At 45.2% G+C, this 27,275-nt stretch overlaps 5 protein-coding genes across 5 annotated transcripts; 2 read left to right on the top strand and 3 right to left on the bottom strand.

Annotated features, from left to right (window-relative positions):
- On the top strand, window positions 1–27,275 carry LOC117365496. The gene is made up of 4 exons (XM_033955973.1): window positions 1–469; window positions 6,030–6,339; window positions 24,050–24,395; window positions 26,586–27,275. The coding sequence occupies exons 1-4, from the start codon at window positions 65–67 to the stop codon at window positions 27,220–27,222; spliced, it is 1,698 nt and encodes a 565-aa protein (XP_033811864.1). The 5' UTR covers window positions 1–64; the 3' UTR covers window positions 27,223–27,275.
- Window positions 888–1,667, bottom strand: LOC117364761 (histone H1.01-like). Its single transcript, XM_033954358.1, has one exon. The coding sequence runs from the start codon at window positions 1,594–1,596 to the stop codon at window positions 967–969; it is 630 nt and encodes a 209-aa protein (XP_033810249.1). The 5' UTR covers window positions 1,597–1,667; the 3' UTR covers window positions 888–966.
- On the bottom strand, window positions 23,241–23,705 carry LOC117364763 (histone H2A.J). Its single transcript, XM_033954360.1, has one exon. The coding sequence runs from the start codon at window positions 23,687–23,689 to the stop codon at window positions 23,297–23,299; it is 393 nt and encodes a 130-aa protein (XP_033810251.1). The 5' UTR covers window positions 23,690–23,705; the 3' UTR covers window positions 23,241–23,296.
- On the top strand, window positions 23,986–24,446 carry LOC117364767 (histone H2B). The gene has a single exon (XM_033954363.1). It carries the CDS (start codon window positions 24,019–24,021, stop codon window positions 24,397–24,399), a length of 381 nt encoding a protein of 126 aa, XP_033810254.1. The 5' UTR covers window positions 23,986–24,018; the 3' UTR covers window positions 24,400–24,446.
- LOC117364771 (histone H4) lies at window positions 24,645–25,006 on the bottom strand. Its single transcript, XM_033954368.1, has one exon. The coding sequence runs from the start codon at window positions 24,994–24,996 to the stop codon at window positions 24,685–24,687; it is 312 nt and encodes a 103-aa protein (XP_033810259.1). The 5' UTR covers window positions 24,997–25,006; the 3' UTR covers window positions 24,645–24,684.

Here is a 27,275-nt window from a genome sequence, read left to right on the forward strand (position 1 = left end):
GCCGAGCAACGGCGCTGTTGTCTGTTTCTTTGTGGTAGAAGAAGGAGGGAATTGTGTGTCCGGTATGGCACGTACCAAACAGACCGCCCGTAAGTCCACCGGAGGAAAAGCTCCTCGCAAGCAGTTAGCGACCAAAGCTGCCCGCAAAAGCGCCCCAGCCACAGGAGGTGTGAAGAAACCTCATCGCTACCGACCGGGCACTGTAGCGCTTAGAGAAATCCGCCGCTATCAGAAGTCCACCGAGCTGCTTATTCGCAAGTTGCCCTTCCAACGCCTGGTGCGAGAGATCGCGCAAGATTTCAAGACCGACCTGCGCTTCCAGAGCTCGGCTGTCATGGCCCTGCAGGAGGCTAGCGAGGCTTATCTGGTAGGGCTCTTCGAAGACACCAATCTCTGCGCTATCCACGCCAAGAGAGTCACCATTATGCCTAAAGATATCCAACTGGCCCGCCGCATTCGTGGGGAGCGGGCTTAGAAAGGCGTCGCTGTTCTCCACCCATTTAACCCAAAGGCTCTTTTAAGAGCCACCAAATTCCCACCTGAAAGGGGCTTAAGTGAATCTTTTCCTTATAGATGGCCTTCCAGGCAGTTCTAGTGCTTGACGGCTAGTGCAGATGTTTTTTTTTGTTTATAATTTGCTTAAAAAAACCTAACCGGCTCCCAATAAAACACACTAAATTAATAATAAAAAAAAATCCTAACACTATTGGCCTGGAGGAAAGGGGTGTCTTACTCCCAACGTCTAGTGTCCAGTGTTAATCTTGCATAAGTCAGCCCGGTCTCCTGTTTGCAAAGGGAAGGGGTTGAATTGGAAGGTTTGTTTATTTCGGGGGAGGGGGTGGGGGTGGGGTGGGTGTATCGGGGTGACACTTCCTTTGAGATCATCGCACTCTTTCATTGATCCGTGTGGTGGCTCTGAAAAGAGCCTTTGGGTTGAAGAAGCATTGAGGATTCTCGAGCAAAGCTTCACTTTTTCTTAGTCGCCCCCTTGGCGGCTTTTGCTGCCTTGGGCTTGGCAGCCTTTGCCGGGCTCTTCTTCACCTTGGCTTTCACCGGTTTGGCTTTCGCCGGGCTCTTCACCGCTTTCTTGGCTTTCACCGCTTTCGACTTCTTGGGGCTCTTGGCTGCTTTCTTGGTAGCGGCTGCCGACGGCTTCTTGGCCCTCTTCGGACTCTTTTTCACTCCAGCCGCCGCCGGCTTTTTCGCTTTCTTCACTGCCGCTTTCTTGCTTTTGGGAGGGCTCTTCTTCTTGCTCTCCGGCTGCTGCTTGTTCAGTTTGAAAGAGCCCGAAGCTCCGCTGCCCTTAGTCTGCAGCAGGCTCCCCTTACTCACCAGACTCTTGACGGCTAGCTTCACGCGGCTGTTGTTCTTCTCTACATCGTAGCCAAAAGCTGTCAGAGCCTTTTTCATTGCAGCCAGGGAGATGCCGTTGCGCTCCCTTGAAGCTGACACCGCCTTCACGATCAGCTCAGAAACGCTGGGGCCCGATGCCTTGCGCGCTTTCGCCGCTGCCGCCGGCTTCTTCGTCTTTTTCTTAGCCGCGCCAGGAGCAGGAGGCGGCGCAGCGGCGGATGCTGCTGGAGCGGTTTCGGCCATGCTCTGCTGTGTCGCACTCGAACCAGAGCCAAAAATGAGAACCCAAAGCACAACTACCCCGTACACTAGAAAAGGAAGTTGCTTCTCTTCGGCCCAAGCCGCTCCCACTATTTATAGCAGATGCTGCCCACTGATTGGCTGCCGGCTCATCCCCTGCCTGCTTCAGAGTAGACACCCTGGGCAAAGGCTCCTCTCGCCCTTGTGTTTCTTAAGCCCTCTCAATTCACTTTTTACACTCGAATAACATTCGTTTGCACAACTATTCTCGTTCCGATCAGTAAAGAAGAGTTCATAGTTTGCACTAAACTGGGCGTTTGCTTTTCATGTATGTTAATAAAGTCTAAAAGATCCCTCCCATTGCTTCTTTCCGTCTTTCCCACCTTCCCAAGAGGCGCAACTGTCTTTTATTTGTGAAAATAATATCGCTGTCAGGATCGATGTGGGCAGTAATTCCCTGCAACAGTTTTTAAGGAGGTGTATTACTGCTTTGTTCACAAATCAGCCTTTCCTCTTGGAAAATATTGACTCAAAACCCACATCTAAGAGGGAAAGAAATAACACACACCATTCTGCACTGTCCTAAGAATCTGCCACAGAGCTTAGCTGGTCTATTCTCTTATCCAATAAAAACAAAACTTTTGATTATAATTGATAATCTCTTTAATATATTAAAGAAGAGGATGCAGAAAAGGAACAAATGAGGTTTAACAAAGAAAAGTTTGGCAATCGGCTAATTATTATTATTATTAATCTTTATTGATTTTCAAACTTTGACAGTGCAATACAATTAATTGAACATAAAATACTGCATAAAAAATACTATTAATTACACAAGTAATATATAAAACAATCATTTTCTCCCAGCATTCTGCCAATTATTAATACAATAAAACATATTATGTGACTACAATATTATAATTAAGTAATTTTAATCCTCAAAATAAACTTCCCTCCCCTCACCCACCCTGGATGTGTAAGGAAATCTAAGAAAAGGAGAAATACCTGACCATTATTGCGATGTAACAAATGTAGTCAATGAATTACTAAACCCCAAACATTCCGCATTCATTCTCTCATATTTCTATGTGGTACACACATTTGCCCACCAAAATGTGTAATTAAGTCTGTCATGGCTCTTCCAGTTATGTGTGACCATTTGGACAGCTATTCCCATCATGATCAAGAAAACACGGCTTTCATATTTGTCCAAAGTAGGCTTAACGTGCAGTAACGTACCACAAATTATGGCTTTATAAGTTAAGGGAATAGATGACTCATGAATAAGATTAATTTGTCCCCAAATTGACCTCCATAAATAACACACACCATTCTGCACTGTCCAAAGAATCTGCCACAGAGCTTAGCTGGTATATTCTCTTATGTAATAAAAACAAAAAACTTTTGATTATAATTGATAGTCTCTTTAATATATTAAAGCTGAGAATGCAGAAAAGGTATGAATGAGGTTTAACAAGCCCACTGGAGATGCACCGGGGCGAAGCGGAAGCGATCTCCTTGGGCCCGGAAACCACCTTGAGCCTCGACGCTGGAGTGCCTCCCCTTCCTCCCCAGAACGCCAACTCCCCGTGAGTGGAGGAACCATCGGGAGTTGTTGTGGGACTCTTCCCGAGGCTAGTGGCAACATGCAGGGGAGCTTGAAGTTGGACTCTCTGCATTTGCAGACTGTCCCTTTGTTATCTGGGGACTTACCACCAACACCACAATTTTTATGTGAGCAGGAGACCAGCAGCCAGGAGGGAACCCCAGTTGGTGAGGATATTGCTTCCTCTAAAAAATTATTCTTTACATTGAAGAAACCCCAAGAGGTAACCCTTGAGGCTATCTGGGATCTAGTGGTGGGTTTGGCTAAATCTATAACAGCGGAATCTGGATAGGCCCGTTTCCTATATATCTCAAACCCTTACCCCTCCCCTACATTCACCCACAAAAACTCAACACTAATTATGGTGAAAAAATAGCCGCAGCCCTGTTTATTGGTCATAACAGGTTGTTAAATAACATATCAATGTATAAACAGTATAAACATTATAACACAAAATTATTTCAAGCTACTGTAAAACAAGTTATGCCCCCGACCCCGCCATGAAGCAAGGATCTGAGGGGTGGCATGTCCCCCACATGCCCCATTAAACCCGGGTCACCTGACCCACCAGGCACGGCTCCCAGCCGGCCCACTGCTCATCCCCTGATGAGCCCAGCCAGTAGCTCGAGATACCGCCATAGGGCCTGTAAACTCTTACAGGCCCCCCCCAAATGAACAGAGCTGCGACTAAGACAGCGCCCAACGGTCACAACCCGATGAGAAATCATCCAACAGCAAATCCCAGCCCACGTCAGACAAATGTACCTGATCCCTCGCAAACAAACCCAAACAGGACACATCCACCCAGTCGTGTCGTAGTTGCACCCCCCACCCCCCTAGACTCCACCCAGCGCCCAACCTGACGGTTAACCTTGCACAAACCCCTGGTCCATCTCCGGGACTCCAGCCGGCGTGGTCGAGGAATAATGTCCGACCACAGCAGCGTCGTGCCAGGGAACCATTTCAAAACCATCCTAAGATACCCAGAATAGAGTCAATCAGGTGCTTCCCCATCTGGGAATCCACGTTGTTACCACCCAAATGCAGCAGCAGTACATCTGGACGACGAGGGTGACGACGGAAGTCAGCCTGCAACAGTAACAGCTAATGCCATCGCATGCCCCACTGACCCCACCAGGACACGCGAATGCCCAAGTGCTGCAGATCCAGGTGCTGACCCCCAGGCCGGATCGCGGCACGCTCTCTTGCCCAGTGGACGAAGGAGTGCCCGACAATCCACACCGTACGCTGTCGCCATACCGCATCTGCAAGGCAAACCCAGCAATCAAACCCAGCCCAATTTTAAAACAAAACCCCGGTTAGTAAAGTGTCAGTCCTGAGCATGCATCAACCAGCTATAGCCAGACACTTCCCAAGAACCAAAGTACCCATCAGTGGAAACCAGAACTGATCAGCCCAACCTAGGTCCCTCCCCGATCCAAACCCCGTGCCATCCCGTAAGGCCGAATGTAACTCCTGTAACTTCCCGAGGACCAACGCCCCAACCGTTGAATCCCTTCACACCGCACCCCAGCCAGAAAGGCACAAGTGGCAGCCCCAATCCGAAATGAATGAGTACCAAATCGCGCTGGGTCCTCACCACATCAGCGCAAAACTAGACGCAGCACGGCTAAGAACTGATAACGTGTAAGGGGCCCGCCGTCCTCATGCAACAACAAGGCCAACCCCAACGGGGGACGAACCGCCATATAGGCACACAGAGCCGTAACCGGGCAAGTAACACAGCCCACTATCTTATGCAAAACCACTGTACGGCCCATGCCCAGCTGGTCCGTCTTGGATCTGGCAAGATATAAACTAACGGAGCTGTCACCACACTGCACATGCCGCAATAAGAGGCCACGCGCACCCACAGAATCAGCTGGATGCACTAGTAGCTCCCCGATGCGGAAGGCTCCGAAAAACGCTAGCGAAAAAGCAGCAGTAAACAGCAGCTCCTCGTATTAGGACCGAGCCACCTCCGGCAACTCCGCGAGCAACCTCACCAACAAGTCGTGAGATATTGGCCGCCGGGCATCGGGTTGCTGCGGCGCAATCCGAGCCATAGCCACCAGAAGTCTACGCACCAGGAAACCCGAAGACGGGCAACGCCACCCCAAGGCCTTGGAGAAGAATGTAAAACCAGCTAAGTGGCCAGCCACAACTCCCCGCGACAAACCCCCCACGATGCGAATCTAGTACAAATTCCGCCAGCAGGGTCTCAGATACTGGTCCCGGGGTCCAACTCCGGGAAGACAGAAAAGCGGACAATCGACGGAATCCAGCATTGTAGCGAGTACAGGTGGTAGGAGCCACCGACTGTCTCGGCAAGTCTCAAAGCCCTTCTCAACCAGGCTCCATAAATGATCCAGCATCTGCAACCCCCGGAGCTGCGCGTCTGGAGCCAGCCGACGAAACTGCGAAAAGTTAAAGCGAGAAAGAGCATCAGCAATACAGTTGCGACTCCCTGGCACATGCCTAGCCCTAATGTAAAAATTGAGCCGCAAACAACGCAGAACGATCTCACGCATCAACTGATTAGCCTGCAAACATTTAGCGGCATGCCGATTAAGGACTCCACAACCCCCATATTATCGCACCAAAATACTACGCGCTTATTACACAGCCGAGCATGCCAAAGTTCGCAGGCGACCAGTAGCGGGAAAAGCTCCAAGAGAGTCACATTTCGCGTAACACCACTCCGCTGCCAGGCAACAGGCCACGGCGCTGCACACCAGTCCCCCTGGCAGTAAAGGCCGAAACCTAGGCCACCGGCCGCATCCGAGTAGAGTTCCAAATCCAGGTTAGACAACTCTGGCTGTTGTATCAGAATCGATCCATTAAACCACGTAAGGAACATGACCCACATCCTGAGATCCGCCCGAATACCAGCAGAAATACGCACGAAATGACGACGATCACGAACACCCGAAGTGGCAGCAGCAAGCCGTCAAGCAAAAGCCCGTCCCATAGGCAGTACCCGACAAGCGAAGTTAAGAGACCCCAGCAGCAATTGAACATCTCTGAGGGTAGCCTTACGGGACTCAGCCATCCGAGAAATCTGCAACAACAGGAGTCTCACCTTAGCCAGCGGCAACCTGGTGACCATTGCTACGGTATCGATCTCTATACCCAGAAAAGTAAGCACCATAGTTGGACCCTCCGATTTATCCACCGCCAAAGGAATTCTGAATTCAGCAGCCACGCGTTCAAATGATGCTTTCAAGCGGGAACACACCGCAGACCTCGCCGCTCCCACGAAGAGAAAGTCGTCCAGATAGTGCACAACCGAATCCGCCCGCGCTATGCGGACCGTAACCCAGTGCAAGAACGTACTAAACATCTCAAAGTAAGCGCAAGAAAAGGAGCCAAAAGCAGGCCATAGTCCTGAGGACGAGCCTGGCCCCAGACGCTAGCAAGCCAAAGAAACGCCTGCGTCCAGTTGACCACATTATGGGAGACCTGACCCGATTTAACCTTGCCCTCCTCCTTCTTACCCTTCTTTTTACTCCTACGCGCCCTGCCCTCTAAGAGCCGAAAAACATCAATGCACGCTCGCTTCCCAATTTTATGACGCAACCCTCTAGGTACCTTCTCCCAAAGCTCGGTGAGCGCCACCAATGCCGGAGCTCCCCTATCCTGGCTCTCCTGCCCTGCCTGCTCATCCAATGCCCTCGTCCGAGATCGGGAGGAAGACGAAGAAGAAGTGGAGGTTAAAGAAGAAGAAGGCAAAGAAGAGGAGGAAGCCCTAGCCCTCCGCTTGCGCTTACTCTTCCCCTTCCCCCTACCCCGTTCCCCACACTCAGCAGCCTCTAAGGCCATGTTACCCATGTCCTGTGCTCCTCCAGCGACGATCGGTCCGCTCGACTCTCCAGCGGCGCCATCCGCAGCAGCCACCGTGTGTGGACCCCGCTGTCCGGACATCGCAGACGAGATTCCTCCGCCAGTAGCGCCATCTGCAGCAACCACGCGACCAAGTCCACTCCGCCCGAACTCCGCTCACCGAATCCTCCGGAACTCCGCACTTCCTCCGGGGAAAAGGTGGCCACGGCCTCTCGTCCCACCGAAGAACCAGCGAAGACCTGTGAAGAAAAATCCGAACAAGGACCAGACAACTGCACAGCACCAGCAGGATGAACCCCATAGGGACCCCCAGAACCCCCAGCTCCCCCGAGGGCCTACCAATCCGCAGGACCACCGCCGCGACCAGTCCCACAGCCCCACGCGGATACATGTTCAGACAGGGCAGCACCCCCCAGCAGCCAGGGCACAGGACTCCAACCCGAACCCCAGGACCCCGAAGCCCAGGGAGGCGAGAAGGGAGAATGAACAGGGGTCAGGAAGGCTCTGAGGTGGAGCAGTGACACCCACACCCAAACCTCCAACAGGAGCTCCAAGACCCCCACTCTCCACAGACCCCGAGCCGCCGGTACCCGAAACTGGACAACACCCTCCACTGACCCAGAAACCGCACCCCTGCCAAGGAAATGGTCACCAGTCTGAGGGAAGACACAGTCCTGAACCACTGGTGCTGCTTGCAGCACAGCCAGCTGGCTCAATATGGCAGCACGTGGCTCAGGTCCAGCCATACCCGGCACCTCCCCCGCGGTCGGCAATGCACGCTCTGACGCTGCCACAGCACCACCCCGACCAGAACCACCGGACCCAGCACCCCTACGGGCCCTCCCACCGGACCTCGCGACTTCCACGCTACCTCCTCCCGCCCCCAACGCGATCAATTCCCGGGTGACCGCACGAGAACGCCTTGGCGGCAGGGAACGCTCCCGGTCCGGCGCAGTACTCACCGGCTCCTCCTCCTCATCGAAGGAGCTACAGGCCGCGAAGGAGAACTCAGCCACACCGCCACCGGTTCCCGAACACGACTCTATACCCCTAAAGCTGCTTTGGAGGACCAGGAATGCCCTTAGTCCTCCGAAGCCCGACTTATAAACCCTCCCCCCCTCCCGACGCCCTCCGCGGCTGCAACTAACCAATGGCAGGTCTTCCAGACGGCGGGAAGACCTGCCGACCAATCTCCTGCTCCCCCCAGCGTCCCCACATCTCCGACGGGCTACCATGCGGGCCTCCCAGCTCCGCGTTAGGTACGCCCGTCGAGACGAGCTCTCGGACTGCCTATTAACCCTCAGCTCTCTCAGTTAGAGCACAAAATTAATACTCAAGAAAAGGAAATTAAGAATATTAAAGTCAACTTACAAGATTAAAAAAATTCAACTTTGTATTCTTCCAAAGAAGCGAAAGTTTCTAAACAAATTACAGAAACACTTGTGAGAGATAACATTAATCTAAGGAGAAAATTGGAGTCTTTAGAAAAATTTTTTCATAATAACAATCTTAGACATTAATTTTCCTAGAATTGTGGCAGTAACTCCTAGAGATATGTTGAAATGTTATATGATGGAGGTATTGGAAATTTCTGAAGAATTGTCGCCGCCAATTACCCAAGTGTATTATTTACCAATAAAAAGGGAAGAAAAGTTAAAGGAAGAAGATGATCAACGAGTACTTAATACTTCTACAATTTTGGAACTTTCAGACAGCGAACTTGCAAAGCTGGCAATACTTCTCACAGTAGCCTTGACACCAGACAAGAATTGGTTATTAAGACTTTTCTTTAAGAATAAACAGAAAGACTTTCTAGGGTATAAAAGACAAATGTATCCAGATCTGTCACGAGATACACAAAAATGTCAACGAGAATTTTGTTGTTAACGCCGGGAGTTATAGCTCTTGGGGGTGACCTATTTTCTTCGTCACCCATTCAAAAATATGTCTTCTTTGATCCTAGTCAACTGACAACCTTGTTGTCAGCTGCTCGCCTGAAAATAGGAGTGGATACATTAAGCACTTGTAGATTTTGATTTCCTGTCTCAGCCAATAACTGAAAATCTTTATTCTTATTTTTATCTCTTTGTTATTATCTCGCTGATTCTACCTCTTGGTTCTTATTGAGGACTTGAGTTAAAGTTAAGCTATATTAAATTATATCGAATTAGTGGATTAGTAGGATATAATTTATACTGTTCTTTATTTGTTGCTTAACTTTATCTTTCTGTACAAGTGATAACTTGATTGTAATTTAAAATTGATAAATAAATAAATTAAAAAGAAAAGAAAGAGGTTTAACAAAGAACAGTTTGGTAATCGGCTAATTAGGAGTTTGATACTAAGATACTTGCCTGTTTTGTATTGGAGAGTCCCTGAGCAGTGGTGTGGTGAGGGCGGGGAGCGTTTTGCACTGGTGCTGTCTTATTGAGAGCGCAGGCACCCGCCCTTCCTGGACTCATGCCTAGGAAGTGATGTCAGAGAAAGAGTTGACGTTGGCACGACAGTAGCTTGGAGGTTGTTGCTCTGTTAGGAATGTTAGAGGTACAGAGGAAGGGAAGCGGCAGAAGGGGGTGGGGAAGGAGCATGTGGAGGTGGGGGAGGGGCATCACCCCCGAGCGTCTTTCACCTTCGCTACGCCACTGTCCCTGAGTTTATTCTTCTAAATGCTGGGTTTGCGGCTATAACGGTACTTCTTTTCTTTTTCCTTAAAGTATCAAAGGTCAAGAAAGGGGGAAAAGAGGGGTCGTGGCTTGATGGGAAATAATGTCTGAGTTAAAGTTCTTTTTTTTTTTTTGTGAGGGGGGGGCTAAATTATTTAGAGGCATGTTTACTAAGCTGTATTAAGCATTAATAAGCTTGCGTACAGAAGGATAAAAACCACTAAAATAAGGCAAGCTCAGACAACCCACGGTATTTTTATATTTGGCATGGCCCATCCAAATGCTAAAGAATAGAAAATTGCTTTGACGTTAGGAGAGTGTATTAGGTATACCCAGTTCTTTAAAAAAAAAAATAAAAAAAAAATTGACAGTGTTTATTGGAAAAACGAAACACAGCCAATGTGACAGCAAGAAACATAGGAGTACAGTAGTTCTTCAGTACTCCTGGCATAGAACAAGCAATAAGTCAGTGGTATCAAACTCAAACCCATAGTGAGGCCACATTTTTAATTTGTAGGTACTTGGAGGGCCGCAGAAAAAATAGTTAATGTCTTATTAAAGAAATTACAACTTTGCATGAGGTAAAACTCTTTATAGTTTATAAATCTTTCCTTTAAAAGTTTTACCTTATGCAAAATTGTCATTAACTATTTTTTCTGCGACCCTCCAAGTACCCTATTTTTTCTGCAGCCCTCACATTTAAAGCTTAATATCTTTCCTTTCTCAAAACTGACACATTTCAATCACTATATTGAAAATAAAATTATTTTCCCTACCTTTGTTGTCTGGTGACTTTATTTTTCTGTGCATTTAACTATGTTTACAGGGTCTTCTTGTCCTTTGACTGGCCGGAACTTCCTCCCGACGTTAGAATTGACGCCGGGTGGAGAGAATTAGTTGGCTCCGAGCTGGGGAAGATATGCAGAGAGAGCTAAGACCTCGGGTGATGGTCTGTTTCCCGATTGCGGTGGCTTGGGGGAGGGCAGTGGGAAGGGATGTAGATTGGGGACCCCTGCTTTAGGCGAGGACAGAACGCGGGCCGCAAAGTAGTCCCTGGGGGGCCGCATCCAGCCCGCAGGCCAAATGTTTCAGACCGTTGCAATAAGTGATCCCCACCTCCCCCAAACCTCAAACATTAAACTGCATGAAGTTTTTCATGGACAAGCAGTCTAAGTCAACCATACTTTGGTGATGCCATCTACCTTTCCCAATTTGGAATTGCTCTCCCAGAGCTTAGGTGAGGCATTTGGGGCACTCATCTGAGCATGTGCACGTAGCCCTATATATACCTTTGCTGGCCCTCACTAATCCAGTTTACCCAACATCTGGATCAAAAACACTATCCACTTTAAAAAAAAAAAAAGGGAAAACCAAATAAAAAAGAAGAATAGCTGAAAGAATGAAAAAACCACAGCAAAAACGAACTTTATGTGCTCTGAATGCAAAAGGAAAATGAGCTCCATGGACCCCCACGAGGTGTGTGTCCGATGCCTGCAGGGCCGGATTAATGAATAGGCCCAGAAGGCACGTGCCAGGGCCCAAAATGGTCAGGGGGGCCCGCTGAAGGTGAACACTGAAAATTATTTTTTTTAAACAGCGACGGCCCCCTCCCCCATCGATTGGCAACACCAGGGACCCCCTTGATTGGCATCACTGGACACCTCTCAATCGGCAACACCGGGCCCCCCTCCACTGAAAGAAACAGGACCTGCAACTGCTCTCTTTCTCTCCCACCGCTGCCGAATCCTGTATTGTAAACAAATTTAACACATGCCGCGGGGCTCTAACAGTGCGCATGACTCTGCCGGATTCCCTCCTCCTCCTCTATAAATGAAATGGGAAGTTACGACATAAGGGGGAGGAAGGAGAAGGGAAGCCATCAGCGGCACGCGCACTGTTTGAGCTCAGCGGCATGTATTAAATTTGTTTACAATATAGGCTTCTGGAGAGAGAGAGAACATTCGCAGGCCCTGTTTCTTTCAGTGGGAGAGGGGGCCCGGTGTTGCTGATCGAGGGGGGGGCCTGATCAAGGGGGGAAGCCATCAGTGGCACGCGCACTGTTTGAGCCCTGTGGCGTGTGTTAAATTTGTTTACAGGCTTCGGCAGCGGTCCAGCGGCAGGGGAGATAGCACAGATCAGTAAATGAGTTGAAGTCGGCAGGCCTGGGGAGGGGAAGATGCTAAATGGAAGGGCAGTCAGGAAGAACAACAAATGCGGTTTATTGGATCAGGGCATGAGAGGGAGGGAAAGAAGGGGAAATGTTAGAAAAGGTCAGGTGGGGGGCTAGATCATAGGGTGACAGGAGGAGAGAACAGCAGGAAAGAAAGCGGAAGCAATCTTGGACCCTGAGGAAGAGGGAAAAGAGAGATGGTAAGATGATTGATTATGAGGGGAGGGAGGAGAGAAGGGATAGAAGATAGTGAAGGAAAAAGGACAGGGATATGTCAGGCCATCAGAGATGGAGAGGAGATTTTGGGCTACAAGAATGGAGAGAGGTGATATGCTGTAAATTGTGGAAATCATGGGAAAGACCAATGGACAGGTGTGGCAGGGAGATGAATTAGAGAAAGATAGCCTCTAGACCCTCACCTCCTCACGGACGGAGGCAGAAAATAGAGAAGGAAGACCAGAGAAGAAAAGGGAAGAGAGGAGAGTTGCTAGGAAATGGGAAAGGAGACAGAGTTATCAGATTTGAGTGGAAGAAATGAGAAGAGAGAGATGCTAAAAACCACAGGGGGGAGAGAAGAAGAGAGAGACCATGAGGGGAACAAAGGGAAGATGATGGATGTCAGACCAAGGGGGGGGGGAGCAGGAGGAGAGATGGCAGATGGAAGAAGATGTTTTCTGGAAGGGGCAGATACTGGATGGAAGGAAGAGAATGACAAGAAAATGAGGAAAACAGAAATCACATGAGAAAGGCAGAAAATAAAATTCTATATATTTTATTTTTTTTGCGTCAGGATAATGTAGTATTAGAGCTGTGTTGATAAGTGTTTAGAAATAGAAATGGTGATCCTTTTATTGGACTAATTTGAATATGTTTGACTAACTTTCAGAGACCAAATTCTCCTTCTTCAGATCAGGACAGAATACTGTAACAGCAGTATACTTTACTGACCTAAGGAAAGAGGGTTTGACCTCTGAAAGCTAACTAAAAAATGTATTAGTCCAATAAAAAGGTACCTTATTTTCCATTTTTTGTTTTATTTGTATTTGTTAATTTGTAAAGTGACTTGTTATTTCTCTTTTTTTCAAATTTACATCCTATCTTTATATTTTGTTCAGTATTGGGGGATATGCATCACTGTTTCTTCACCCCTAAACTGTATCGTTCCTTCGATTTGTAACACAAGCCAGCATGCTGAATGCTCTGCACTGCTCCGATGGGCACAGAATTCCTATGATCATCAGAACAGCTGAAGACCCTAGACCTTCACAGACTGACCACTCAACTCTCTTTATGCTGATACAAATAATATGAGTTTTAGTAATCAAATAGTAATAGCTTACAGGAACAAATCACACAGCATACAGAGTGATAGAGCATACACCAGGCTGGCCAGGCTGATGGAGAACTTCCAAAGAGTTCTGACTCCTTGGTTCAAGCTTTCTTTTATATGATTCTGACAGCTCTGGCACATGTTGGTGCAGGTTACATTTCATACTTTCATTGGTTAATCATATTCATTATCTCATATATTAAGCTATGGATTGGTTAATATAATTGAGTGATTCTGTGTCAAGCCTTTTTTCATTTGCTTCTCCCTCACCTCCCCGTAAATGTTCTTTAAATTTACCAAGTTCCTCTTTAGAGCACCTGGGCCTAACGGTTTTCTGGCTCTGTGGTTAGCCTTCTTGTACACTTCTGTCCGTGGTTCGTCTTTCTTCTGGTGAAACTTTTATAAAGTTATCATGCTGCTTATATTTTTCATCAGAATTGTTTTTTCTCTCTAACTATGCCCTCTGCTTCTCAGAAAAAATGCAGAAATGCCTTTCAAGTTGACAGTGTCTTTCAGAGTTGACAGTTTCTACTCAGAGAGCCTATTTTGCTTTTTGAACAACCATTTTAGGTCTTGGCCTTGCTTTGGTCTGCTACTGCTGTAACAGGGAAATTCTTGGGGGTCTTCACCTGAGCTTACAGGAATTTTTTTCCTCCCCTTCCTCACAGCGCAGAACATTCAGCCCACTAGCCAGTGCTAAAAATCTCTTCCGTACTTTTGAAAAAAAAAGGGGGGGTTAGTTTGTGATTACTTATTCCATACTGGGTGAGGGTGGTTCTATGTCCTGTATGTATGAAAGACATGGTTTTCTGTTAGCATTGACTAGCCTTGTTTGTCGAAATGCATCAGGCATGGTTACTGGGAGCACCTTGAATAAACCTGATTTGAATCTCCTTATTGTCTGCCGATCTTCTTTTGTTCCACGTTGGATTCTTTGGTGAACCACTTGCCTTGTTGTTTTGTTACAAATTAACATACATACATATGGGTTAAAGTTGGATGACATTAAGTGAGGCATTTGAGAGGAGTTGCAAACTTGGTTATTAATATAAACTTATCCATTTGAACACTTTTATATACATATGGAAAGGGTTCAGAGTTAAAGTCCTGGACAAGTAGGTGGGAAGGGGGGGATTTGATCAGAGATGTTTGGGGTTTGCATAGAACTAAAACTGTACACTGGCACTGGTATGGTAATCTTTGTTTGTTTTGAATTTTATAATAATAGAAAACAAGAAATACAAGTGGAAATAAAGAAATAAATAAGAAAACAGGTAAATAAAATGGGTGTGACATGGGCGGGCAGGGCTAGGGGTTTCAGTGCACTTGTGTTCCTAGGGGCCCTCGATGATTAATCCTGCCCTTGCTGACTGGGGAAGGCTCACCTCATGGCTGCCTGCCCCCAGTGTCTAAAAATGTCCCCAAGGGCCCGCAGAAATCGCTTGCATACGCTGAAGAACCCGGGGGAAGACCAGCACAAAAAAGAAGCAGCAACCGGCAAAACACCAGTAGCACATGACGCTGGTATTAACCTCCCCGGGACTCCAAACCACAGCCACGGCAACCTCAGTTTACCTGCTGCCTCAGGAAGCCCAGAAAAAGCAGAGCAGACTGCTGCTAAAACTGTCCAGCATCATGCAGGCTTCCCCATCGGCCGCTCAGAAGACCAGGCCGACTGCGGGAGAGCACACCGGGAGGGCAACGGCTGAGGGTCTCATATCCCCTCCACCAGCCATCTTAACAGCGCCGACTCCGGACTGCGGCAATCCAGCATGGCGCCATGCTCCTTGCAGTCCAAAGACAACGGCTGCCTCGACTTCATCTCCGGATGATGTCAGTGTGCTGGGATCCACCCCCTTAAAGGCACAGCTGCAGCAAAAGGCAATCCAGCCTACAGACAGTGCCTTTTCAAGCATGGCCTCAGACTCCACCCACTTAAAGGGCCAGGACATCACAAACAACATGGATCATCACAACCGGATCAGCAAGGAGGGGAAAAGAAGGAAGCGATATCGAGCAACTTCTTCCTCCTCCTCTGCCTGTTCAGCCTTACAGAGATGGCAAAGACACAGCCACGGGACCAGAAGCAGGGGTAGATCTCGCCAACTGGAGGATCACCCGCACACAACCGCCAAAGCTTCCAATATTCAGCTGCACCAACCAGCCGCCACCACTGACCACCAACAAATGCTCGACCTCTCACAGCAGCTGGCACAACAAAGGACGCAGAGTGAAAGTCCAGCGCTAAAGCACTAAAGCAAATCCATCTAATTCCCAGAGTCTCTCAAAGTAATCCACACCATTTCTCCCCCCTCAAAACATACCCCAACACCTAAAAAAGAAAAAACATACTTGCAAATCACAAACCCTCTCGCCGGCACCGCTCTCCCTCATTCCCAACAAAAATTGAATAATGCAATCCTCTGTGCCAGAAGTAGGAACCACAATGTGAGGGGTAACAGTACACCCAAAAGATCAGCTTTTTGTCATCCATTGTGGGGGCTGCTCCCAATTCTAGCTACCAGACAGATTTAATAGGACATCATGCCGCCCAGTGTTACAAATTAATTTTTGAATACGAAGCCAAAAAATAGTCTTAGAGACATTTGGAGCATCAAGATAAAACAGAATATTTCTTTATATCATTGGCCATGAATTTGGATTTGGAGGTTGAAATGTACAGCGTCAGCATCTACGAGACAAACTTGGTTATTTTTATTACATAGGATTGCTTGGACCCCAGTTCGTTTACAAAAACTAGAAAGTTCTAAGTCTAGTAGATGCTGGCATTGTCATAGTGATATAGGGACTTTGGATCATCTGTTATATTGTCCTTTGATACTTGGGGACAAATCAATCATATTCTTGAATCACCAATTCCTTTAACCTATGAAGCCATACACTTTTACACATTAAGCCTTCTTTGGATAAATATAAAAGCCATCTTTTTTTGATCATGACAGGAATGGTTACACATAATTGGAAGAGCTACGACAGACTGAATTACACATTTTGGTGGGCAAATGTTTGTACCACTTATACATTACATTACATTAGGGATTTCTATTCCGCCATTACCTTACGGTTCAATGCAGAGTACAAATGGTTTGTACGGAGACTAGAAGTATTTAGGGAATAGTTTGTACATTTCTTAGAGTTGTTGAGGATTACATCTGAGTTGACATATTAGAAGTTCATATGTAGTCGTTGCAGTTGATGCAGGTGTTAGTTCGGTTATATATGTTTTATGAATAGAAGGGTTTTTATTTCTTTTTTGAAGGTTTTGTAGTCTGTGGTTGTGGTCAATGGGTTGTAGTTTTGTAGTGTTGGTCGAATTTTGCAGCTTGAGTGGCTAGGAGGTTGTCGTACAGTTTTTTCTTTTGACGTTTTTGGTTGGAGGGTGTGTGAATGGTTTGTGGGTTCTCCTATGTCTGGTTGAGGTGGTTTGAACTTGTCGATTGTTCCAATAAGCTGGGCTGTCTCCGTTTATTGCTTTAAATAATAGGCAATATGAGTCGAGGTATGCCTCTGTGATGTGGTCATATTTCTTCAGTGAGTAGGCCAGTCTTAGGGCTGTGTTTTGTATTGTTTGTAATTGTTTTATCATGGTTGCTGTGCATGGGAGATATAATATGTTGCAGTAGTCTATTAGAACTAGGATTAGGGCAAGAGTTCGAATTGTTTTCTGTCAAATAATTTTCTGATTTGCCTCAGTTTTCTCATGACTGCGAATGATTTTTTTTATTGTATTGTTGATTTGTGGCTGCATTGTACAGCCTTTGTCTATTAGCACTCCCAGGAGTTTTAAAGTGGGTTGGATGTAGTATGTTGTAGAGTTTATGATAAGGCTTGTTACGGTTGGGGTTTTGTTATTTTCAATAGGATGAAGTTTGTTTTGTTTGGATTTAGTTTTAGTTTGTGGGCTTTCATCCAAGTTGCTATTGTTTCAAGTGTTCTGTGTATTTTGTCTGTCATGCATGGTGCTAGTTGGTCGAACGGAAGGAGAATGGTGATGTCATCTGCATAGCTGTAGGAAGTTAGACCTTGTTTGTCTAGGTAGGAGCTGAGGGAGGCAATGCATAAGTTGAAGAGTTTGGGAGAAAGAGGTGATCTTTGGGATACTCCGCAGGTGTTAGACCATGGCTCAGATTTTTCTTTGTTTGTTTTAACTCTGTATGTTCTGGATTGTAGGAATCCTTTAAACCATGATTGTACCTTACCACTGATTCCTATTGAATCCAGTATCTGTAGAAGAATGTTATGGTGTACCAGGTCAAAGGCTGCGGAGAGATCGAGTTGGATAATTAGCATTTTTTTCCCTGTGCTGAGGTGTTGTCTGGCAGTGTCCATGAGTGAGCCAAGTAGGGTCTCAGTGCTTGGTTGGTTTTGAAGCCTGATTGAGTTTGGTGGAGTAGGTTGTGGTTCTCTAAGTATGAGTTTAGGACTTTGGCTATGAGGCCTTCCATTAGCTTGACATAGAGTGGTATTGAGGCTATTGGTCTGTAGTTGGATGGTTGGTCAGTTTCTCCTTTGGGGTCTTTCAGGATTGGAGTGATGATGATTTCGCTGAGATCTTGTGGGAAAAGGCCATCAGTTAGTAGGGTTTGTATCCATTGCAAGAGTAGGGTGCGAAATAGTGTACTGGAGGCTTTCAATAGATATGGTGGGCAGTGGTTGAGGTCGCAAGTTACGTGGCTATATTTATTGTAGAGTTTGTTGAAGTCTGACATCACAGAAGCACAGAATCTACACATTCCGAGGGTATCCAAAGGAAAACGAAAAAAGAACAAAAGTGAACCAGCTTGGTTATCCAAGGAGGTGAAAGAGGCAGTGAGGGAAAAGCGAAACTCGTTCAAAAAATGGAAGAGGGAAAAAACAACGGAGGCCTGGAACTGTCACAAAATCGACCATAAAAAGTGTCACAGAGTGTTAAGAAACGCCAAAAAAGTCTATGAAGAAAAGATAGCACAAGAAACCAAAAACTTCAAGCCCTTTTTTAGATATGTAAAAGGAAAGCAACCAGCAAGAGAGACAGTGGGGCCTCTAGAATACCAAGGAATGAAGGGGGCAATTAAAGAGGACAAACAGGTTGCTGATAGGTTAAATTCATTCTTTGCCTCGGTCTTCACAAATGAGGACATTGCATCAGTGCCAGACATAGGGAGGATATTAACCGGTGGCATAGAGGACAACCTCTCAACAGTAAATGTGACGCTGGACACAAACTAAAAAACGACAAATCCCCTGGACCAGATGGAATTCACCCGAGAGTATTAAAGGAACTTAAGGTGGAAATTGGTGAACTATTACAAGCTGTAGCTAACATGTCAATTAGAACAGGGCAAATACCAGAAGACTGGAGGACAGCAAATGTCATCCCGATTTTCAAAAAAGGATCAAGAGGTGATCCAGGAAACTACCGACCTGTGAGCCTCACATCGGTTCCTGGGAAGATAATTGAAACACTTATTAAAGATAGCATTGTGCAACACTTGGAGGATCACAAACTAATAAGGGCTAGTCAACACGGATTCAGGAAAGGGAAGTCTCGTTTGACAAATTTACTACAATTCTTTGGGATAGTGAACAAACATATGGATACTGGTGATCCAGTAGACATACTTTACTTGGACTTCCAGAAGGCATTTGACAAGGTCCCACATGCAAGGCTTATGGAGAAATTACTAAGCCACGGAATAGGAGGGGAAGTGCATAGATGGATCAGTAAATGGCTAGAGAACAGAAAGCAGAGGGTTAGCATAAAAGGGAAATTCTTGGACTGGGTGAATGTGACTAGCGGAGTGCCCCAGGGCTCGGTTCTTGGGCCTATTTTGTTCAATATTTTTATAAACGATCTTGAGGAGGAAACAACTTGCAATATAATAAAGTTTGCCGATGATACAAAATTAAGTCGGTCGGTTGGCTCTCAAAGGGACTGGGAGGAGCTTCAGAAGGATCTGAGACAGCTGGAAACATGGGCGACAAAGTGGCAGATGAATTTTAACATAAATAAATGCAAGGTGATGCATCTAGGAAAAAAAAATAAAGAACAAGAGTATAGAAAGTTTGAAGTAACATTAGCAAAATGCGAACAGGAAAGGGATTTGGGGATACTGATTAACAGAAACCTGAAGCCATCGGCGCAATGTGCGGCGGCGGCGAAGAGAGCAAACAGGATGTTGGGCATGATTAAGAACGGGATCACGAGTAGATCGGAAGAAGTCATAATGCCACTTTACAGAGCAATGGTCAGACCACACTTGGAATACTGTGTCCAACACTGGTCTCCTTACCTCAAGAAGGATATAACTATGTTGGAGAAGGCGAGCCACGAAACTAGTCAAAGGAATGGAAAATTTGAGCTATGAGAAACGCCTCAGGAAACTGGGACTGTTCACACTCGAGAGGAGAAGACTGAGAGGAAATTTGATAGAGACTTTTAAAATACTAAAAGGATTGGATGAAATAGACCAAGAACCAGCATTATTAACATTTTCAGATGTAACACGGACAAGAGGTCACAGCCTGAAACTGGGTGGCAGCAGGTTCAGGACGAATGCCAGGAAGTTCTGTTTCTCACAACGAGTGGTGGGCGCCTGGAATGCTCTACCAGAAGATGTTGTGGCGGAGACAACTCTTCGGGGTTTCAAGCACAAGTTGGATATACACCTTCTTGCAAATCATACTGAGGGATATGGTAATTTCAGGTTTTCATAATAGAGAACCTAAATGGGCCGCCGCGTGAGCGGAGCGCCGGACTTGATGGACCTCGGTCTGATCCGGTGAAGGCATTTCTTATGTTCTTATGTATTGGTGAGAAGTGGGACCATGTTCTGTCTGTTGCAAGTATGAGAGAATAAATGTGGAATGTTTAGGGTTTAGTAATACTTTTAATAGGGTGTGGAGCCCATTGACTGCATTTGTTGCATTTAATAATTGTCATGTATCTCTCTTTTTATCAAATTTCCTTACACATCCAGGGGGATGGGAAGGAAATGTACTTTGATTATTAAAATTACTTAATTATAATATTGTAATAACATAATATGCCTTCTTGAATTAATAATTGGGAGGAGGGGGAGAAAATGATTGTTTTATGTATTAATTGTGTATTTAATAGTGCGTTTTATGCAGTGTTTGTGTTCAAGTAATTGTATTGCACTGTCAAAGATTGAAAATCAATAAAGATTTAAAAAAAAGCTAAAATGCATCCCAATAATAAAAGACATTCTTCTAAAAACACTAGGCTTGCCTTGCATATGTTGAATTTATCAAAAGCCTTAAATGATCCAGCTTTTTCTGTATCCCTTGATGCAGAGAAGGCCTTTGATCGTGTTGAATGGACCTTCTTGTATCAAGCATTGGAATGGTTTGGTACAAATGATTCAAACATTGTATAGCTCCCCTGTTGCTAAATTGTATATTAATAATAATTTCTCAGATGGCTTTAGGTTGCAGAGGGGGGTTAGACAAGGCTGTCCTTTATCTTGATATTGTATTGGAACCCCTGTTACAAGCTACTCAGCAAGCAGATGAGATTCAGGATATTCCTCGTAGAGATCAGGAATATAAGGTCTCGGCTTACGCAGATGATATATTGATCTATTTGAGAAATCCTGAGACAATCATTCCTTGCGTACTTGAAATGATTGAGAAATTTGGAAAATTTTCAGGTTACAAGATAAATTGGAGTAAAACAGAAATTCTTCCACTCAATGTCCATTGTACAAAAGGTTTATTTGATTCATTTCCCTTTCTATGGAGGGAAGATGGAATAAAATATTTAGGCATTTGGATTAAAAATACAATGGAAGAAACAATAAAAATAAATGAAAAATCGTTATTACAGAAGGTCACAGAAATGTGTGAGCAATGGAATCTTTAACATCTTTCAAGATGGGGGAGAGTCCAAACTATTAAGATGATGATCTTGCCTGTGGTTTGTTATCAGATGGGTATGTTGCCGGTTTATTTTCAAGGGTCCTTTTATAAAAAATTAAATAGTATTCGCATAAAATTTATTACGCTGGGTAAAACAACCAAAGTAGCCTTGGTATCTTTTTATAAGGCCAATTTCAGAGGGAGGGGTAAATACTCCCAATTTTTATTGGTATTATCAAGCCTATATTTTGCGCCAGGGTATGTTTTGGGTCCTCCCAGAGCTCATGGAAAAACTCCAAGATTGGTTGTGGCTTGAATGGCAACTCATGTCTCCTTTGCGCCTTTGTCATGTGCTCAGTATCAAAATGCCTAGTTACAGTAAAGATAACAGATTATTAGCTGATACATAGAAAACATTACGTTATGTAAGTAATTTAACAACAATTCCAATTCACAAATCTACAAATCAATCTATATGGCTGAACTCCAAGATTCAAATTGGCGGAGAAAGGCTCGCCTGGAAGCATTGGATGATAGCAGGAATACGTTTATTAGATGATGTTATCTCAAATGGTAAAATGCTTGAATTTTCACAGTTGCAACATAAATATGGTCTTAATAAATCAGAATGTTTTAGATGGTTGCAATTGAAGCAAGCCATTCAGGCGGGGTTCCCTGAATGGAAAAACCTTAGTAATCATTTTAGTATGGAGTTCTTATGCTTTCAGGCGGACTTCTTGGGTCACCATGCCGCCCAGTGGTATAAATTACTGATTAGATTTATTAAAAAGAAACTAAACACTGGTCTGAGAGACATTTGGAGTATTGAGATCAAGCACCAAATTACTGCGTCTCAATGGCCACGAATTTGAACTTGGAGGATGAGATGTACAGTGTCGGAATCTATGTCACAAATTTGTTTTTTTCTGTTACATAGAGCATTATGGACCCCTGTTCGATTACAAAAACTGGATGGCTCTAAGTCTAATAAATGTTGGCACTGTCATCTCGAAGCAGGGACTTCTAATCATTTATTATTCTATTCTTCATTGATTATGAATTTCTGAAAATCAATTTGGGACCAAATTAATTGTTTATTAGATAACCCAGTGCTATTATCATATGATACTGTGCTATTTGGAATGGCAATGAGAGCAAAAAGTCAGATTTCTACAAATAATAACAAATTATTACTTATAATGACTGGGGTTGCCATTCATAAAATTACATATAATTGGAAAAATTGGAGTAGATTAAATTACAATTTCTGGTGGAATTCCTTATGTCATCTTTATAAAATGAAAAAATTTATTGCAATACAGCACGGTTTTTTCAGGAAATTTCAGGATGTGTGGGAGCCATTTACAAAGTATTGTACCGATTAGATGACATTTTATTTTATTTTTTTCCCCTTAAAATTTACAAGTTTGATTGTGAGGGGTGGAGGGTAAATTTATTGTTACATATTGTATAAGGTATTGATTATATGATAAGAAAGGGTGGGAAGGGTGGGAGATAAGAGCATATTATTTGTACCATTGATGATTATTAAGTGTTATATTTATTGTTAATTTGTTTGGATATATTGTTACACTTATTGTAAATTTGAAAATTAATAAAGAATAATAAAAAAATGAATAAAGAGTTATATAAAAAATAAATAAATAAACGATCAGTGCCTTAAAAAAGTTAACAGAGGTCTTTAAAGGGGAGAGTGCAGGCCTTAGCTCTAGGTGGCAAGGTTTGAAAAGCCCGCCCTGTGTAGCGATTGGTCAGACCAGAAGAGAAGCAATTACAAATCGTTCTTGCTAAGGTGGTGTTCGTGGGAGGGGAAGTTTTTTTCCTAACCCTGTTTTCCCTAGACGGTTCAAAGCTGTCACCTACCTAATTTTACTTTCTGTTCTAAAAACCAGTTGATATTCCAATCCTTCTGGCTATGTCATGTCTTTTTCTCGCCTTTCTTTCTAATACTAAAAGGTAAGCTTGAGAGGTGTGCCAAAATACTGTAGCGGTGACCAAAGAGCAAACACGACTAGCTCAGTTAGCACACACACTTCCATATAGTACATTTAAGTCTTGCCGAGTTTCCAACTAAACTTTGCAAAAGAAAAACGGATTCATACAGCAAACTAGCTCTTTACAAGACGAGAGTAGGTGGCTCTGAAAAGAGCCTTTGGGTTTCTTGCTGACGTCCTCTCACCGGGACAGCTTTACTTGCTCTTGGCCGCTTTGTGGCTTTCGGTTTTCTTGGGCAGTAGCACAGCCTGGATGTTGGGCAGGACGCCGCCCTGCGCGATGGTGACCTTCCCTAGCAGCTTATTCAATTCTTCATCGTTGCGGATGGCCAGCTGCAAATGCCTGGGGATGATGCGAGTCTTCTTGTTATCGCGCGCGGCATTGCCTGCCAGCTCTAAAATCTCAGCGGTCAGATACTCCAGCACCGCTGCCAGATAGACCGGAGCGCCGGCACCCACACGCTCTGCATAGTTGCCTTTCCTCAGCAGTCTGTGCACGCGCCCTACGGGGAACTGCAGCCCTGCCCGGGACGAGCGAGTCTTGGCCTTAGCCCGAACCTTTCCACCCTGCTTACCACGCCCGGACATCTCGTTACAAACCCCCTTCTAAAGATAAAAAGAATCAAAAACGTCTCAGTTCTGGAGCTTTTATACGTTCTTCAAGCTTCGCTATCTCCTTTTTGATTGGTTGGAAGAGTTCAGCTCCGCCTATGAGGCTGATTATCCTCCAAGGTTTGCTCGCGGACCAATCCCAGTTTAGAAAGTAAGCCTATCGCCAACGCTTAGCTGGGTCCAATAGCAAGGAAAGGCGCTCAGCAAGACGAATTTGCATAAGCATGCTATAAATAGAGCCATGGGTCGAAGATCACACTCTGTTACTTCCTCACTTTGAAGCTACAAAGGCAGTGTAGGAAGCGATGCCTGAACCGGCCAAATCCGCTCCCGCAGCCAAAAAGGGCTCCAAGAAAGCGGTGAGCAAGACTCAGAAAAAAGATGGCAAGAAGCGCAAGAAACAGAGGAAGGAGACCTACGCTATCTACGTGTACAAGGTATTGAAGCAAGTTCATCCCGACACCGGCATTTCCTCCAAGGCCATGGGCATCATGAACTCCTTCGTGAGTGACATCTTTGAGCGCATCGCCGGGGAAGCCTCCCGCCTCGCTCATTACAACAAGCGTTCCACCATCACCTCCAGGGAGATCCAGACCGCAGTGCGCCTCCTGCTGCCCGGTGAACTGGCCAAACATGCCGTGTCCGAGGGCACCAAGGCAGTCACCAAGTACACCAGTTCCAAGTAATAGGGGGCTCGGCCTTCAGTCCTTGCAATGCAAACTGAATCCAAAGGCTCTTTTCAGAGCCACCTACCTGCTACACACAAAGAGTTGGAGTTCTGTAGTTTTTATTGGTGCTAGAACCGCTTTTATTGCAAAACTCACTTTTTTCCTCCCTTGTTTATAAAATCCCTTGTTCCCATACACTAAGAGACACTGAAATCCCAGCTCTGTTCTTGACAGCGTGGGTGGCTCTTAAAAGAGCCTTTGGGTTTTGTGAATTAACGCAAGTGTGATGGTCCCCGACACACTCTAACCTCCGAAACCGTACAGAGTGCGGCCCTGGCGCTTCAGGGCATATACCACATCCATAGCGGTTACGGTCTTTCGCTTGGCGTGCTCGGTGTAGGTGACGGCATCTCGGATGACATTCTCTAGGAAAACCTTCAGCACCCCACGAGTTTCTTCATAGATGAGGCCAGAAATACGCTTCACGCCGCCTCTGCGCGCCAGGCGCCGGATCGCAGGCTTCGTGATACCCTGGATGTTATCGCGCAGCACCTTCCTATGCCGCTTAGCACCCCCTTTCCCCAGACCCTTTCCGCCTTTACCACGTCCAGACATCTCTAAATAGCAAAATTGAAAACACTTCAATGATCAATGCGCAGACAAAGCGCTTTTAATATACAGGATGAGCCGACCTGAAGGAGAACTGAGTTTTCTGTAAACGCGGGAGACCCAAACTACAGTGCATGCCTTCAAATCTGTCCATTCTGCAAATTCTCCATGATATTATTCAAAATGGATAGAAATGAACAGAACTGAACGGATCCTTTGCCCTGCTCCAGCACATGCTGGCGTTGTCAATATCCTCTTTTCAAAAAGTATGATCTAAAACTTGGGAAGAATCTGCTATGTTTGAATAGATCACTGTGGTTTGAAGTTATAAAAGTTGTGTTACCTTATGACTTTGTGGGAGGGGGTGACCTGGGAGGAGGTAGGGGGGTGTCGTGTGATTGAGATTTGGATAATTTTATTAGGAAATAATGAGATTTTGATTAGTTGTATTTTTATTGCTTTTTCTCTTTTTTATTATAATAGTGTATTGGCTGAAAAGCTTGGAATGAAGAAAGTGGTTAATTACTGTTACTATAATAATGTGTATGACTATTTCGAAACAGGATTTTAAAGTTTTTATAATTTGTAATACTTGTGATACAAACAAGCAGCCAAGGGAACCCAAGAAGAAGGAAAGTAGCTTTAAAATAGGAGTGAGTGGAGGTTTGAGCTGGACAGGGTAGATGATACTTTATGTCCCCACTCTTACATAATAATAATAATAACTTTATTTTTCTATACCGCCATAGTCAGGCGACTTCTAGGCGGTTTACAGTCTTCTTACATTGTAAACCGCCTAGAAGTCGCCTGACTATGGCGGTATAGAAAAATAAAGTTATTATTATTATTATTATTAAAGCTGTGAATGATATTAAGTTATCTGTATAATTTGATCGTATTTTTATTTCGTTTATTACTTTTTTTTCTCCTTCAGATACAGTTATGTTCTGTCCCCAACATCTTTGATATTTCTGACCTTAAATGTGTGCCCAAACCCTTGTGATAAGCTGTACTCTATTTAAAGCAGTACTGTCGATTTTAAGAGCAAAGGCCTAGAAATCCTCAGGTTGCAGCCAATCACTGCGCAGGGCGGGAATTTCAAACCTCTGGATCGGGCTACTCAAAAATGTACAAGATTTTAAAAAGAGCTAACCTTATCTATCAGAGTGGCAAAGAAGGGGCTCTGAGCTTAACCATGTTCAGGTTCTCCAACACTTTTATGTAACATGCAAGTACTAACTGGTTATTTTATTTCTCCAGTTCGCGGGAATTTAAGATTTAGGATGCTCCGTTTTTAAAAATTTTTATTCTCACCATCCCACCCATTCATTCAGATATCTCGGTATTTAAAGCAACAAATACAAATCTAAATTTGGAAAATCCATGGCAAATTGAGCCCCAGCTTCACTTTACTGTGAAGGATAGAATAGTGACCGACAATGTTCATTCTCAGAACTTGGAAGTTAAAAAAAGAAAACCAGTATCGCCGTAACATTATTAATAATAACAATCAATCATTGCTTGTTCTTATAATTTCATCTTTTCTTCAGCCCAATCCCCGATATTTTCTCCTTCACTATCAAGAGCAGATAAAGAATACGAACGAAAGAAAATGCACAGCTTCTAAGGTTGGAAAGTATTTTAAAACCCAACCATCAGTGTTCCGTAGAGAGAAAAGGAGTTATAGCTCTGACCAATCCGGGCACGGGGCGGGGCTTTTCATACTTATCAGCAGACAGGGCACAGCCTATAAAAGAGCCGAGCAACGGCGCTGTTGTCTGTTTCTTTGTGGTAGAAGAAGGAGGGAATTGTGTGTCCGGTATGGCACGTACCAAACAGACCGCCCGTAAGTCCACCGGAGGAAAAGCTCCTCGCAAGCAGTTAGCGACCAAAGCTGCCCGCAAAAGCGCCCCAGCCACAGGAGGTGTGAAGAAACCTCATCGCTACCGACCGGGCACTGTAGCGCTTAGAGAAATCCGCCGCTATCAGAAGTCCACCGAGCTGCTTATTCGCAAGTTGCCCTTCCAACGCCTGGTGCGAGAGATCGCGCAAGATTTCAAGACCGACCTGCGCTTCCAGAGCTCGGCTGTCATGGCCCTGCAGGAGGCTAGCGAGGCTTATCTGGTAGGGCTCTTCGAAGACACCAATCTCTGCGCTATCCACGCCAAGAGAGTCACCATTATGCCTAAAGATATCCAACTGGCCCGCCGCATTCGTGGGGAGCGGGCTTAGAAAGGCGTCGCTGTTCTCCACCCATTTAACCCAAAGGCTCTTTTAAGAGCCAC

This window comes from Geotrypetes seraphini, chromosome 8 (genome assembly GCF_902459505.1).
Source record: "Geotrypetes seraphini chromosome 8, aGeoSer1.1, whole genome shotgun sequence".
NCBI lineage: Eukaryota > Metazoa > Chordata > Amphibia > Gymnophiona > Dermophiidae > Geotrypetes > Geotrypetes seraphini.

Bases quoted from the DNA above. Each gene is read 5' to 3' on its own strand.
- LOC117365496 (XM_033955973.1), top strand. From the start codon at position 65: ATGGCACGTACCAAACAGACCGCCCGTAAGTCCACCGGAGGAAAAGCT. The intron at 6,340-24,049 runs GTAAGCACCATA...CCGCTCCCGCAG, and splicing joins CGATCTCTATACCCAGAAAA to CCAAAAAGGGCTCCAAGAAA. The intron at 24,396-26,585 runs GTAATAGGGGGC...GAGCAGATAAAG, and splicing joins ACCAAGTACACCAGTTCCAA to AATACGAACGAAAGAAAATG.
- LOC117364761 (XM_033954358.1), bottom strand. From the start codon at position 1,596: ATGGCCGAAACCGCTCCAGCAGCATCCGCCGCTGCGCCGCCTCCTGCT.
- LOC117364763 (XM_033954360.1), bottom strand. From the start codon at position 23,689: ATGTCCGGGCGTGGTAAGCAGGGTGGAAAGGTTCGGGCTAAGGCCAAG.
- LOC117364767 (XM_033954363.1), top strand. From the start codon at position 24,019: ATGCCTGAACCGGCCAAATCCGCTCCCGCAGCCAAAAAGGGCTCCAAG.
- LOC117364771 (XM_033954368.1), bottom strand. From the start codon at position 24,996: ATGTCTGGACGTGGTAAAGGCGGAAAGGGTCTGGGGAAAGGGGGTGCT.